This window comes from Lampris incognitus, chromosome 12 (genome assembly GCF_029633865.1).
Source record: "Lampris incognitus isolate fLamInc1 chromosome 12, fLamInc1.hap2, whole genome shotgun sequence".
Lineage (NCBI taxonomy): Eukaryota > Metazoa > Chordata > Actinopteri > Lampriformes > Lampridae > Lampris > Lampris incognitus.
This window is the reverse complement of record NC_079222.1, coordinates 19,044,355-19,059,016: the sequence shown is the minus strand read 5'-3', so window position 1 is coordinate 19,059,016 and position 14,662 is coordinate 19,044,355. Positions and strand designations below refer to the sequence as shown.

The window sequence follows — 14,662 nt, the reverse complement described above, 5'->3', positions numbered from 1 at the left end:
CAGCGCTTACTCCTTAACTATAAAATGCATCCATTGTTGAAACACCGCCGTTCCGATGCTGCCGGAGATATTGATTTAGTTTACTTTTTTTTCCATTTTGGTCCCTCGGAAGTGCATTGCCTTAGTTTAAGACCTATAGTCTGAATCAAAACTCACTTTTATATGGAGGCCTTTTCAAAATTTGAACAATTTCAAAAAAAATGTTCAACATTGGTAGCATTAGCATCATGGTTATCAGTGTTTCAAACACCTCTCCCCTTGTTTTGACCCGATCCTAGACGCCCAGTCTAATGACCTCCACTTGTACCCACGATAATCTGTCATATTAATGAGTTGTCATGAGGGTCAACCAGTATCTGTAGAGTGGAGCCACCTCAGCAAACTGGTTTCTGGTGCTAACATCTAGCGGTTTCGGCCTATGCCTCTGGAACCATATTTACCCTCGGTGACCTACAATGCAATCCCATCTGAACCTTGAGGGGAGCCAAGCACCCTTTAAGATAAATAAAATAAATAAACTACTTATTCCAGACACCCCTGGTCCATTCATCTTCCTGCTGTCACCTGAAATAGGAGCCCCCGGTAAGGTGACCCGGTACCACAGAGGAACAAGGAGGGCCATGTCACTTTGTGAAAACCTCACCTCGACCATCTGGCACTGCTATAATAGGGCAGAGATGAGATGAGAGTTGGCACAGCGAGAGAAAAGAGAGAGAATATCAGCCTAATCCGATGGATAGCTTTTTTTTTTTCTTTTTTCCATGCATGCCTCCTTACTATAACCTACCAATGACCCTGGGCTGAAAATGGGCCATTCTTTTCAGCAAATTGCGTCAATTATATTGCCCTTGAGAATGAGCGCATTTGAGGCATGAAAATCAATACAATAGAGACAAGAGGCATGAAATTCTCTTAGGAAATGGGAGCCCCACCAGCACAGTGGTGCCATTGTGCCATAAACTGTATTCCACCACTAAGTAGTTTCATGCCTCAATATCTGCCCCTGCCAAGGCGTCCCAGCACACTGCTACTGCCTTATAGGCCTACAAGTAGACATGCAAGGCATGTTTACCACTCACATTTCTCCCATTCTTTGATTTAAATAAAAACAAATGGTAACTACATGTATATGTGTGTGTGTGTGTGTGTATATATATGTATATGTATATATTTACACCTAGTTTGCTTTTTTGTGTTTAATGTAGGGGCAAAGAGAAGGCATTCTATGTGAAATAAGCCAAACGTGTGCTGAGGAGGAGGACGTCTCTTAAATATCTGAAAAAGGGCGTCCGGGTAGCGTAGCAGTCGATTTCGTGGCCTACCAACACGAGGATCGCCGGTTTGAGTCCCCGTCTTACCTCCGGCTTGGTAGGGTGTCCCTACAGACACAATTGGCAGCGTCTGCGGGTGGGAAGCCGGGTGTGGGTATGTGTCCTGGTCGCTGCACTAGCGCCTCCTTTGGTTGGTCGGAGCACCAGTTGAGGGGGGAGGGAGAACTGGGGGGAAAAGCGTGATCCTCCCACGCGCTACGTCCCCCTGGCGAAACTCCTCACTGTCAGGTGAAAACAGGTGACTGGCGACTCCATATATATCGGAGGAAGCTTGTGGTAGTCTGCAGCCCTCCCCGGATCGGCAGGGGGGGGGGGGGGGGGTGGAGCAGCAACCGGGGTGGCTCGGAAGAGTGGGGTAATTGGCCAAATACAATTGGGGCGGAAAAAGGGGAACTACGTATATAAAACGTTGTTAAAAGAAACAGTCTACGGTAGGGAAAGTGCTCAACTAATCAGGAGCAAAATAATCCAGTGAGTCCAGTAAATTCTTTATGAGACAGCACCAGCCTGTTTCATGCCATAAACAATCATCAGCTGTCAATAAAGCTACACGGGAGAGAGCATACCATTTACTGCCTCGTCATGCACATCACGTGCACAATGTCCAATGGGGAAGGGAGAGGTGCGACGTTCAAAAATTCAAAAACACGTAATCGCTAACGGTCCAATGCCATGTTCTTCGAGAGGATTTTCCAGGTGGTTGAATAATTAATGCTTCTGTCCGCCAATGACCAAATATAACGGCGTAAAGACATCATTCATGTCATTGGCAGACAGAAGTATTAATTATTCAACCACCTGGAAAATCCTCCCAGAAAACAAAGCATACTCACCCACTAGCAAAATGTGCGATCTATGTCTAACTGAAAAATATTTTATCATCTGCAAACCAGAAATGTCCACATTGAATAACAGGAATGAATTGGCCATCAGTTGCAGACATAGATATAAGCACCTATTTTGTAATTATAAATAAATCATACCAATACACAAATACCCCCCCCCCCCTCCACTGGACCATAAGCGATTACATGTTTTTGAATTTTTGAATGTCGCACCTCTCCCTTCCCCATTGGACGTTGTGCACGTGATGTGCGTGACGAGGCAGTAAATGGTATGTTCTCTCCCGTGTAGCTTTATTGACAGCTGATGATTGTTTATGGCATGAAACAGGCTGGTACTGTCTCATAAAGAATTTGCTGGACTCACTGGATTATTTTGCTCCTTATTTGTTGAGCACTTTCTCTACCGTTGAGTTTCTTTTAACAAAGTATATATATATAGTATATATAGTATCATATACATACATACATACATACATACATACATACATACATACATACATACATACATATATATATAACTTTGTTTTTGTTATGTGTGTGTGTGTGTGTGTGTGAAAAACACAAGGTGAGAGGATAAAGGTCTAGTCCATCTACAATCATCTAGTCACCTGAGCGAAGTAATGATCCAAGAATGGACTCCTACCCGCCCTGGAGCAAGAACTCAGCTCATCAGTCCATTACAGTCAAACTCTTAATGGCTCCCAATAACTTTAATACATAAAATATAAAGACAGACGCTGACCACAGACTGTTATTTCACAAGCCCCCTATAGAAGGCCCCTGTTACTGGGTTTGATGGGAGACTTTAGTGCGGTATCAGAGGTGGCAAATAGGCAGAGATCTTTACCAAGATGCATAGGGTTTGCAAACAAACCAAATCCCCCAAGAAAGAGTATGAGATGACTTAAAAGTAAAAAATATGGCCGTCCGGGTGGCGTGGCGGTCTATTCCGTTGCCTATCAACACAGGGATTGGCGGTTCGAATCCCCGTGTTACCCCCAGCTTGGTCGGGAATCCCTACAGACACAATTGGCTGTCAGCAGATGGGGAGCCGGATGCGGATATGTGTCCTGGTCGCTGCACTAGTGCCTCCTCTGGTCAATCGGGGCGCCTGGCGAAACTCCTCACTGTCAGGTGAAAAGAAGCAGCTGGCGACTCCACATGTATCAGAGGAAGCATGTGGTAGTCTGCAGCCCTCCCTGGGTCAGCAGAGGGGGTGAAGCAGTGATTGGGACGGCTCAGAAGAGTGGGGTAATTGGCCAAGTACAATTGGGGGGAAAAAGGGGGAACCCCCCCCCAAAAAAGACAAAAATATGTTAGCCCTTATAAATGGGGTGCCCAACCCGAGAGTTTGCAGCTTTGGCTGCAAAGAATTCCCCATCTCTCTCTCTCTCTCTCTCTCTCTCTCTCTCTCTCTCTCTCTCTCACACACACACACACACACACACATGCAGCTCTTGTGTTGTCTGACATAAAATTTGCAGTGAACCTAAAATTTGTACTGACATTGACAGAGAACTATGACGAAGTTAAAAGCCAGTGTTACAATAGCATCCGCCTAAAACAACAATCAGGAGTGTTTTTTGAATGGTACATTTGGCCATCAAATCAACACGCCTCAATGAACTCGGGACACTTGTGCTGCTTTTACTGAACGGATTTCCATTTTATTTAGAAAGAAGAAAGCCACTTTATTTGTCATTGCGTTCTCACAACCAATCTCTTTTCTGCATTCACCCATCCCATTGTAGAGGAGCAGCAAACTGCTTTATTCAAAGTAATGACTGCCTGAAGAATGTGAGCCCGCCAGTTTCGATGAAATAATGAGGAGCCAACTTCCAAGCTGAGAAATATTTATTTTAGAGCAGAACAACACCTTTTTTCCCCTTTTCCTCGCCTTTCTTCAGTCATTTTAACTGCTGTTACCGTTTAGGTTTCGATGGTTGACTATACAAAAACATATTCGAAAATAAATACTTTCATACAAATATTCCTTATTAAACATGCTGACAAAGTGACAAACTAAAGAGCCGTCCATGATTACGCATAACACGATGCAGGGTTCGATGACATGCTCGAGACGTAATACTTGGCTTCAGTCGCTGGATAAGGTAAATTAAATCATTCGGACTGAGCGAGGAGAGCTGAATCTGTAGTGTAGCGAGGTTCGTGTGATGACATCAGCCAGGGATTGGAATTAAATTATTCAAATGTATGTTAATGTCGATGGGAAGTGGCTGTCAAGTATCACTGGTGGGCCAGCGTCCCAAGCCCCATCCTTGAATATGACCATGACGTGTGGAAACCAACGGTGGAAGCGACACAGAGGATGAAAATTAACAAAGCGGTATAACTTGCCCCAGTCCTCTGCTGTTATAAATTCACCGAGAGAATTCAGAGAAAAATATGAAGTGAAACTGATCCCATTTGTGAGGTAACAGTATGCAAAACTCAGTATAACAGAGGGTGAAATGTTTGCCGTTTCATTCAAGAAATGTGTACTTGTACAGTTATATCCCTCAGCGTTCAGTGCAGCTGTAACCTAATGTTCATAAAAGCAGTCAACAAAATCCTGGTAACACTAAGATGTGTTTGTCTTAACTGACCTTTTCTAGCAGGAAGAAGGAGGCTTACCCTTCGCCAGTGTCCTGAACTCTACAAAGGAGCAGAAGGCTTTTACAGAAGCAATATAACTTAGGTGTTAGGGTACCCTTCAAGTAAAGTTGCTCTGTACATGCAAAAAAAGCATACTTTATTTTAAATGTTCACTACAGGGCAGAGTGTGTAAATGACTTGGTGCTATTGTGAGGATAACAGTACGGTTGGAGCTTCATACCGCAGCAGCACACAAGAGTTATTATGCAATAAGAGAGAAGGAGTTGGAGGGGCGAGGGCAAGGTTGTGCTGAATTCTCTAAAAAAAAAAAACCAACAAAATAAAATAAAATAAAAAACCCAAAACAGCATTCTGTACAAGGTTGAGGCACTTTCACAGCAGCGTGCACACATAAAGGGTGATGCACACGTACACTTTCAACCACTTCATCTCTGTACACCAAACAGATGAAGACACGCAAAGTCTTTTAAAGCGCTGTTTCAGCCAGAGTCCATGCTGAACAGCTCGACGCCCTGGGGGCTCCAGTAGAGGCCAACTCCGGAGTTAAAGACCAGGGACCAGACATAGGGGATGAAGAAGTCTTCTGGCTGGTCTTCCTCCACATACTTGAATTTCAGCTCTGGAAACTTCTACACATATTGAAAAGAAAACAGAAAAATGAGGGGAAAAAAACAAACTGTTAGGAAACAGAGCAGGTAGCTTCACATTCTGAACCGGGTACAAATAAATATAAGAGGATGACGCAACATGTTGAATGACACCCAATGCAACAAGGCGATTTCACACCTTTAAAAAACATTGAGTAAGCATCCAGCAATGTGACTACATGAGTGATGATAGGCTCAGCAGCACAGACTTCACGTGTTAGCACAGTGGATGGTTAGTTCATTCATGCTACCTATATGATCCCTAGGAAGCTACGGTAGCTATCTTGAAGGTGTAATTTCATCTGTCTGCTGGCTGGGTGACAGGTGTCACTATGTCCTGACCCTTGACCTTTCAAAGGGCTAGATAGTGTGCTAACATCACCCCCTGACCCCAGAAGCCCACCAAATATCTGGAGCTACTGTTTACTGGATACGACAATCAGATGGTGCCTAGTGACTTGAGGTTTATGGCTGATCCTCCACAGATGAATTAGAAAACAGTTCCATTCCAAAAGGGTGTTGGGATTATCATCTCCACCCCCCTCAGACAGACAGATAGAAAATAACTCAGAGAAAAGAATGCCAAAAAGGTTATATAAGGGGCAGGCTAAATTAACTGCTAGCCCATGCAGACCGGCAGTTCCGAAAACACCGAGGGTGGTCTGGCGGCGGCCTCGCCTAGCGTTGACTGCTTTTGGTGTCATCGTGTAGAGTGCGGGGAGGTGTGTCGAGGGTGTCTATCTGGGAGAGCTAGCCCTGGATCAGCTGAAGGAGGCTCGTCTGCTGCATCCAGTGGGCCCAAGGACCATGACCCTGCCTGAAGCTGCGCCCAAAGAGGAAACACAGACGGCGGTCTGACAGGACGCGGATGTGAGGCAGGCTAAGCTAACTGCTAGACAATGCAGACCGGCAGTTCCGACAGTCATCCTGGCTGGCGTTCGTTCTATTGGACAGTTGGATTTATGTGTTAGTTTGGATATATGTGTTAGTTTGGGTATATGTGTTCTTGTAGTTTTTGGATATGTTCTTGTCTTTGTGTTGCACTGCTGTGGGGCTGGGGGAAACGAGATTTCATTTAATTTCATGTACTTGTGTACATGAAATGTAATGACAAAGTATTCCTGATTCCTGATACAGCTGTCATGACTTCATTATTTAGGCCTGTGGTGTAGTGGCAGGTAGCCTAATTCATGAGTACTAGCCAGTAGCCTCTGTGACCCATGAAGAAAGGTAAACCTACTTTGTGATTTCAGCTGTCTTCAGTTACACAATTTCTTAACAGGACAGAAATCATTTAAGACAAACTGGCATGGTTCTTAAGAATTTAGCATTCAGGCTTTAGCTCTGATTAAGCTACGGAGTGATCCAAAAAAAGAGCAAGAGAAAGGACTTGCATTGGAACAAGGACACAGTGTCACAGATGCAGAGCACAGCTCTTTTTGTGCATGTGCCGTGAATGAAAAATTGTAGATTTTCAGAGCTTTTCAGTACATTGTTGTCATACGCATATACGCTACATGCACATTGCACTCACATGCACGCTTCGAATAACCGTGAACAGTGGTTTCTGACGTTGTGAACAGGACTAAAATGTGCCTCCTCGCTAAGCATCGCTACTTTCGATAACAAAGCCGATATGAACTGAAATATACATTTGCGTAGGATAAGATGGTACATTTTACTCAATGTAGTTAAACATTACGTTTGTCTAACCACTCCCGCTTTAACCAGGCCAAGCCTCATCCAGCCCACCTAACAGCAGGTACCTGAAGAAAGACGAGCATCAATAATAGAACAGTGTATTTCCATTTATGTGCCCTTGTCCACATGCATGCCCCCACGCACATACACATACACACACGCACACGCACATATCAGTTCACTGTGAAAGACAGACGCTAGGCAGTCATCCCCGACCTATTCTTGCTACTGAGGGCCTTTATGTGGTGGTCATAGCCGGCTCTATTGAGTCAAGGCTGCCTCTATTCACCACAGCCACACTATCAGTATCACATCCACAAAGACAGAGGGGCTATTGGTCATAGGCCATATGCCGGGGTACTGAGGCCAGACCGCACAAACCACTATTATTGTCTCAGCTAGAGACAATGCAGGAGTTATATCATCTTGTTGGTCACTCTCTGTGTTTCTATGTGTGTGTTATCTGTAAGATACAGATTTTATTCTTCCACAATTTCCCTTGGAACAAGTTTACAGATCTTTTTTTCCTTTAAATTTTGAATTGTAATGATTCCATCAAATGTATTTGTTGGGTAACAAGCAAAAATAACGAACAAAATAGCAACAAACAAGCAAATACAAGAAGTTTGTTGCTGCAGGACACTGGCCAAAACAAAGAAGATGAACTCTAAGCAGATTCAGAGCAACAGAAATTACTGTCAAACGTGCCTAAGAAATATCACAATTTGAAGAGTTCATTTGAAAAACAGATAAACGCCATTACTGATAAAATTGAAATGATACATTTTTTAATGCTTTACATAGCCTTTGCTCCCAGGCTAAAATCTGTTTTCTCTCAGAAGTTATCTCAAGTTATTCTTACCTATTCAAAACACACTTACATTTGATTACTTGGTATGTATGACGAAAATACATGACTTTCACAAATTGATAAAAATGGAGTTAACCGTTTTTGCAAATGAACTCATTTGTAGCTGTCACTGTAATGAAAAGTTCGAAACTGACTCTAATAAATGTAATTTTTGTGTGCATTTAATTAATGTCTATTCATTCATTCATTCACATAGATTTTCAATTCAATTGGGAATTAATAAATTTGATACTTTTTACTAAAAATTAATGCATTCCCTCACAGGCCTCCAAATGTTATATTGTCAATAAAAGGCTATAGGTCAGGGTATCCATCCAAAGGAAACCAGCAAAAATAAGGAATAACCCTGCTTTGGCAGAAGTTTTGCCCCTTCTGCCATAGCAACTTGGAATAAAATATCCATATCCAGGCCATGTCCATGTGTGTACCCATGGGCATGGCTAAAGTCCAGGTTATTGGGCTAAAGCCGCAACTGTCTTTTCTATAGCCCCGGGTCTTCTTTCCTCTGATCTTTTATTTCCCAGTAAATATAACTGCGTGAAGGTAAGTTTATCAAAGTGACATTTGTCATATGAATTTATAATTGTCCTGCATCCTACCCCGCCCTCACGTTCCACCTGCATTCACACATCAAACCTTTGGGGAGACTGAAAAAGGAGATTGAAGAAGCAACACTTGTCTAATGTGAGTGGACTGTGAAAGGCTCATGGTACTTTTAGTATTGTTTATAAGTTTGGCAAGTTAAAAGTCTTAATTATTCCAAAAAAGTCGCTAGCAAATGTCTAGCTTAGTTTAGCGCAGCAAGTACCGAGAGGTTTTATTGTTTGCTTGGCATGGTTTCCTGCCCTTGCTTACTATGTCATTTTTTTCCATTTTTGCAGTGACTATGAACACAGAAATCAATAAGAGAAAAAGGTTCAGCTATCTATTACTTTTTTTCCCCTAATAGAAAAGGAGGTTTTGACAATGACTCTCGCATCATCATTCGAATTGACTTTAGTCACGTAGAGAACATCTTTTGTTCTTCTAGGATTGTAATTGTTGCTGTCATAATTTAACGTGAAGCAGGGGAAGGCAGAGATGAGGCCAGACAAGGAACATGGGCGGATGAAATGCAGGTTGGTAAGAGGAGATCCCCTCATACAAAAAGTGAATTGTGTTATGAACACTGAAACCAATTTAGAGGAACATGAAAAGGCAACACTCTCTGCTCTCCTCTCCTTGCTCCAGATTCATTAATGTTGTTGAAAGTTCAGCACCATCGTAGTAAAAAGTGACGAAAAATGCAGGAAAATGTTGGTAAGAATACAAAATTTTTCTGGGGATGACCTAGTGGCTCAGCCAATATGTGCACAGACAATGTAGACATACACATTCAGCTCTCCTCTCCTAAATGTGTGAACCCAAATAATCTAATAATCATTCCTACCACTGGGGGTGGTGAAATGTGCAAAAAAGTATCCAACCAACCAACCAACCAGCCAACCAACCAACCAACCAACCAACCAACCAACCAACCAACCAATCAATCAATCAATCAATCAAGATGCATTTTTAATAGCACTTTTCTAGCTGCAACAGCCACTCAAAGCGCTCTCTCCCAAGACAATGTGTAATGGATGAATAAACTACAGAATCAAACATCTAATGTTATCAAAAGTGTAACCACATATTGTCCAAATCGTAGGTCGTCAAAATTGTCAACTAATAATACAAGATGTTGAATTTCAATTAATATTTAATCTATTGGTAGCTCTAAAGCTCTGCCTACTACTGATCACTTGAACAAGATGCTTAAATTTGGTTTCATAAATATCAGATCACTGTCTACCAAAGCCTTACTAATAAATGATCCGATTCTTGAACATAGTTTCGATATGACTGGGTTATGTGAAACATGGCAGAAACCAAATGTTTTCCTTCCCTTAAATGAAGCTTTCCTACCCAACTATACTTACGCCCATGTAGATAAGGCAAATAAATAATAAGGTGTTGCCTTAATACATAAATCTATTTTCAATTTAACCTCTTAACTTTATTCAAAATCCATCTCCCTCAGCCAAGAGTAGACTTGGCTTAGTCCAGATTGTGATACTCTATCGACCTCCTGGCTCTTACTACTTCTTGAAGAATTTGGAGAATTTCTCTCAGCTCTTGTTACTCATTCTGAAGAGATTGTAATTCTTGGTGATTTCAATATTCATCTGAATAAGGCTGCTGATCCTCTAAGTAAAGCCTTTCTGGTGCTTGTTGATACTTTTGGGTTGACTCAGTTTGTTCAAGAGTCAACTCATTGCTGTGGTATCACCCTGATTTGGTTTTATCTAAAAGAATATTCTTTTCTGATCTGAATGTCTTGCCAACCATATCTGCTGTATCAGATATGGTCAGACAAGATCATCAAATTTGAAGCATTATTGGCCTGTCATGTTAATGTTGGCACAGATGTAAGTGCCACTCATCACATTGGTCTGCCCACTGTAGCTGCATTTGGCCAGCAGCGACCTACAGTCTTGACTCCTTTCACTGTAGTGACTGACTCTGGTGAAGATCTCACTAGTGACTTAAATGTGGCCGTCTCTAGTCTCCTCCATTCAGTTGCACCTCCCAATTCCAGAACTAGGTGATTAAAGAGCCTACACCCTGATTTAACGATGAGACACGTGCTCTTAAGCGGGCCTGCAAAGACTGGAATCAGGAATCAATAATCAGGAACATTTTGTCATTTCACTTCATGTACTTGCGTACATGAAATGAAACGAAATACCATTTCCCCCAGCCCACAGCAGTGCAACACAAAGACAAAAACACATCCAAAAACTACAAGAAGACATATATCCAAACTAAACACATATATCCAACTAAACACATATATCCAAACTAAGCAACTAAAAAAAATCACTGTCTAGGAGAACGAACGGCAGCCAGGATTGACTGTCAGAACTGCCGGTCTGCATGGGCTAGCAGTTAGCTTAGCCTGCCCCACTTCTGCGTCCTGTCAGACTGCCCTCGGTGTTTCCTCTTCGGGCGCAGCGCCAGGAAGGGCTATGGTCCTTGGGCCCACCAGACGCAGCAGACCAGGCTCCCCCAGCCGAACCAAAGCCAGCTCTCCCGGCAAGACACACTCGACACACCTCCACGCAATCCACACAATGACACCAAATACATAGTCAACACTAGGCGAGGCCGCTGCCAAACTGCCATTGGTGTTATTGGAACTGCCGGTCTGCATGGGCAAGCAATTAGCTTAGCCTGGCCCGCTTCCACATCCTGTCAGACTGCCCTCGGTGATTTCTCTTTAGGCACAGCTCCGGGCAGGGCCCTGGTCCCTGGGCCCACAGGATGCAGCAGACCAAGCTCCCCCAGCTGATCCAGCACTAGCTCTCCAAGCCATAAAATGAAGACACAAACTTAGACGCATTTGTGGACGAAGACACTGCCGCCATCTTCCCACACTGGTACTGGGTGAGTCCGCTGCAAATGTGCATTCACGCCACCATCTTCTCACACCGACAGCGGTGTGAAATATAAATGGCGAAAATCAAAATTGGAAGTTATTTATCTATCTTGGCATGAGTGTTTATTGAAATACAAGCGTGCTTTATCTGCTGTGAAAGCAGCATATCTCACTTGCTTAATCAATATCAATACACATAACCCCAGATTTCTCTTTGACACTATCTGAATTTACTAAAAAGCAGCTGTCTATTAGCTCCTCACCGTTCACGGCCCATGCGTTTCTGGACTGTTTCTGCAATAAGGTTGACCAGATCATAAACAAAATTAATTCTTCAACTCCACCTACTGTCACACATCCTGTCTTACCAAATTCATATCTATACAATGAATCCCTGATAGCCCCTGTTATTATAACTTTTGAGACTATTTCTCTTGATATTTTGACTAAGCTTGTGACAGTTTGTAAACCAACTACTTGCCTATTTGACCCTTTACCATTAAAACTTGTTAAAGACCTCTGGCCTTTCCTGGGACCTACAGTGCTAGACATTGTTAATTTATCACTTATTACTGGCATTGTTCCCAGCAGCTTTAAGACAGCTGTGGTCAAACTGCACCTTGATCCAGGGTCTCTTAATAACTGTCGACCAGTCTCTAATCTTCCATTCTTTTCTAAAGTACTAGAGAGAGGTGTGTATCACAACTTTTGAACCATACAGAAGAAAATGATCTATATGAACCTTTTCAATCAGCTTTCAGGGCCTGTCACTCCACTAAAAACTGCTCTGACCCGAGTGGTGAACAATCTTCTACAAGTTATGGACTCTGATTCCACCTCTGTGCCTCCACTTCTGGACCTCAGTGCAGCCTTTGACACCACTGATGACTGTATACTATTAGACAGAATATATTGTAGTTTTGGTGTCTCTGGCTTAGCTCTCTCTTGGCTTAAGTCCTACTTATCTGGAAGAACACATTGTATCTGCTATAATATCACATCAAAATTCTCTGACGTTAAATATGGCATACCTCAGTGCTTGGTTCTTGGCCCTCTACTTTTCTCTCTTTATATTTCACCTCTTGGCCAAATTATACGCAGTCAGGGAACAAATTTCCATTTCTATGCTGATGATACTCAGCTGTATGTACCTATAAGGACTGATGATCGTACTCAATTGACCAAGTTAGAGGCCTGCTTGGTTGCTGTGATTTCACAAAGTGTGGAAGCAAAAAATCAGGGTGGTATGTTTGATCCTAGCCTTTCCTTTAATAAGCACATTAAAGAAATTACCAAGACTGCCTTTTTTTACTTATGTAACAGAGCTAAAATTTGGTCTTTCCTGTCCATGGCTGACGCAGAGACTCTAATACATGCATTTCTTTCATCCAGACTTGATTACTGTAATGCTCTGTTTTCAGGTCTGCCACATGCTAGTACTAAGTCTTCAGATGGTTCAAAATACTGAAAATGCTGCAGTTAGAATCCTAACTAAAACTAAAACATTTGACCATATTACACCGATGGTTGCCTCCCTTCCTTGGCTTCCTATCCATGTTAGATCAGAATTCAATGTGCTTCTGCTCACTTATAAAATCCTAAAATGGCTTTCCCCATCATACCTGTCTGATCTCCTTACATTCAATCTCGAGCTCTCCACTCTCAAAATACAGGGCTCCTGTGTGTACACAAAGTTAAAAAGAAGTCAGCTGGTGGCAGGGCCTTTTCCTATCAGGCCCCGTTCTTGTGGAATAACCTGCCGGCTGCTGTCAGACAATCAGAGTCTGTTAAGTCCTTTAAATCCAAAGTTAATACCCATCTTTTTGCCTTAGCCTACAATTAACTGCCTTTAAGTTGAGTGCTTCACAACCTGTACTGCATGGCAGGTCGGGTTCTGTCTCAATGAAATTACCAAACAGTTCTGCAGACGAGATTATAGAGTATAGATTATTGACTATTGCAAACAGTTCTCTTGTCTCACATGTCTTTTCTCTCTCACTGAATGGCGTGTTCTCCTTTCTCTTCTTTTGTGTGTGTGAATGGTGTGATGTGAGTCTCTCTTGTGTGGATGTGTAGTCTGTCCTCCTCCCAGGTTTCCATGGTGACTGTGGTCGCCACCTGGACAGTACTTGGCATCCCCTTCATCACATTTTCTTTTTATGTATCTTATAAATCCATATAATTGTGCTATCCTGTTTTAATGTTATATCCTTCTCTCACTCCGATGTATGACTAATGTTTTCTTCTGCCATGTATGTGAATGATTTGATGTGAGATTCTCTTGTGTGCATGTGTAATCTGTCCTCCTGTCAGGTCTACATGGTGATAGTGGTCGAGTGGCTCAGGTCCTGGGCGGTTCCGGTGGCATCTGGACACTGCTTGGTATCCTCCTCATCATATTCTTCATATATTTTATAATTCCATTATAATTCTGTTATCCTCTTTCAAAGTTGTGTTCTGTAAATTGTGTACACACAACATCCACTGCATGTGGATTCATCTTGGGAGAGAGATCCCTCCTCTGTTGCTCTCCCTGAGGTTTCGTCCTACTTTTTCTCTCTGTTAAAGGGTTTTCTTTAGGGAGTTGTTCCTTATACTATGTGAGGGTCTACGGACAGGGTGTTGTATTGATGTAAAGCCCACTGAGGCAAATTTGTAATTTGTGATAATCGGCTATACAAATAAAATTGACTTGACTTGACTTGAAATAGGATTATACTCACAATAATTTGAACCAATATGAATCAATATTTCAGACTTCAGGTTACTTCAACAGGTCAACCTTTTGAGATGATCAGCGTAGTGTCTTAGGAGTAGTCTATTTCCGTTTCAGCCTTAACAGACACTTGGGGATGTATACATCAGATGTATTAGACAATATTTTTTTGAGAATAATGATTAAATGTTTTATGAATTACATAAGCTGTCCACACATGTACCATCCTTTGTGGGCTGCAGGGGAAACACCTGCATTTTCAGGGGGGGTTTATGGATTAAATATTCATTTAGAGGAGGACTGGAAATGAGTTCAGTGTATGAGTTAACCCACAGTCTACATCAGATTTTTGATTTCCGAAATGGGTCATGGGCTCAGACTCCTATGTTGGAAGAAACTAGTCACAACCCTGCGTGTACCCTCGTCCCATTAAACGTCATTAAATGTCATGCACATTTGAATGTAATATGTGGCAGGA

At 42.4% G+C, this 14,662-nt stretch overlaps 1 protein-coding gene across 1 annotated transcript in view; it reads right to left on the bottom strand.

The window, feature by feature from the left end:
* Positions 1 to 3,838: 3,838 nt before the first annotated feature.
* dym (dymeclin) overlaps positions 3,839 to 14,662 on the bottom strand; it is a 99,405-nt gene continuing 88,581 nt past the window's right edge. The window contains exon 17 of the mRNA XM_056290294.1: positions 3,839 to 5,421. Within this exon, the coding sequence (XP_056146269.1) occupies positions 5,272 to 5,421 (150 nt within the window). The 3' untranslated portion in view covers positions 3,839 to 5,271. The remainder of the gene's footprint in view (positions 5,422 to 14,662) is intronic.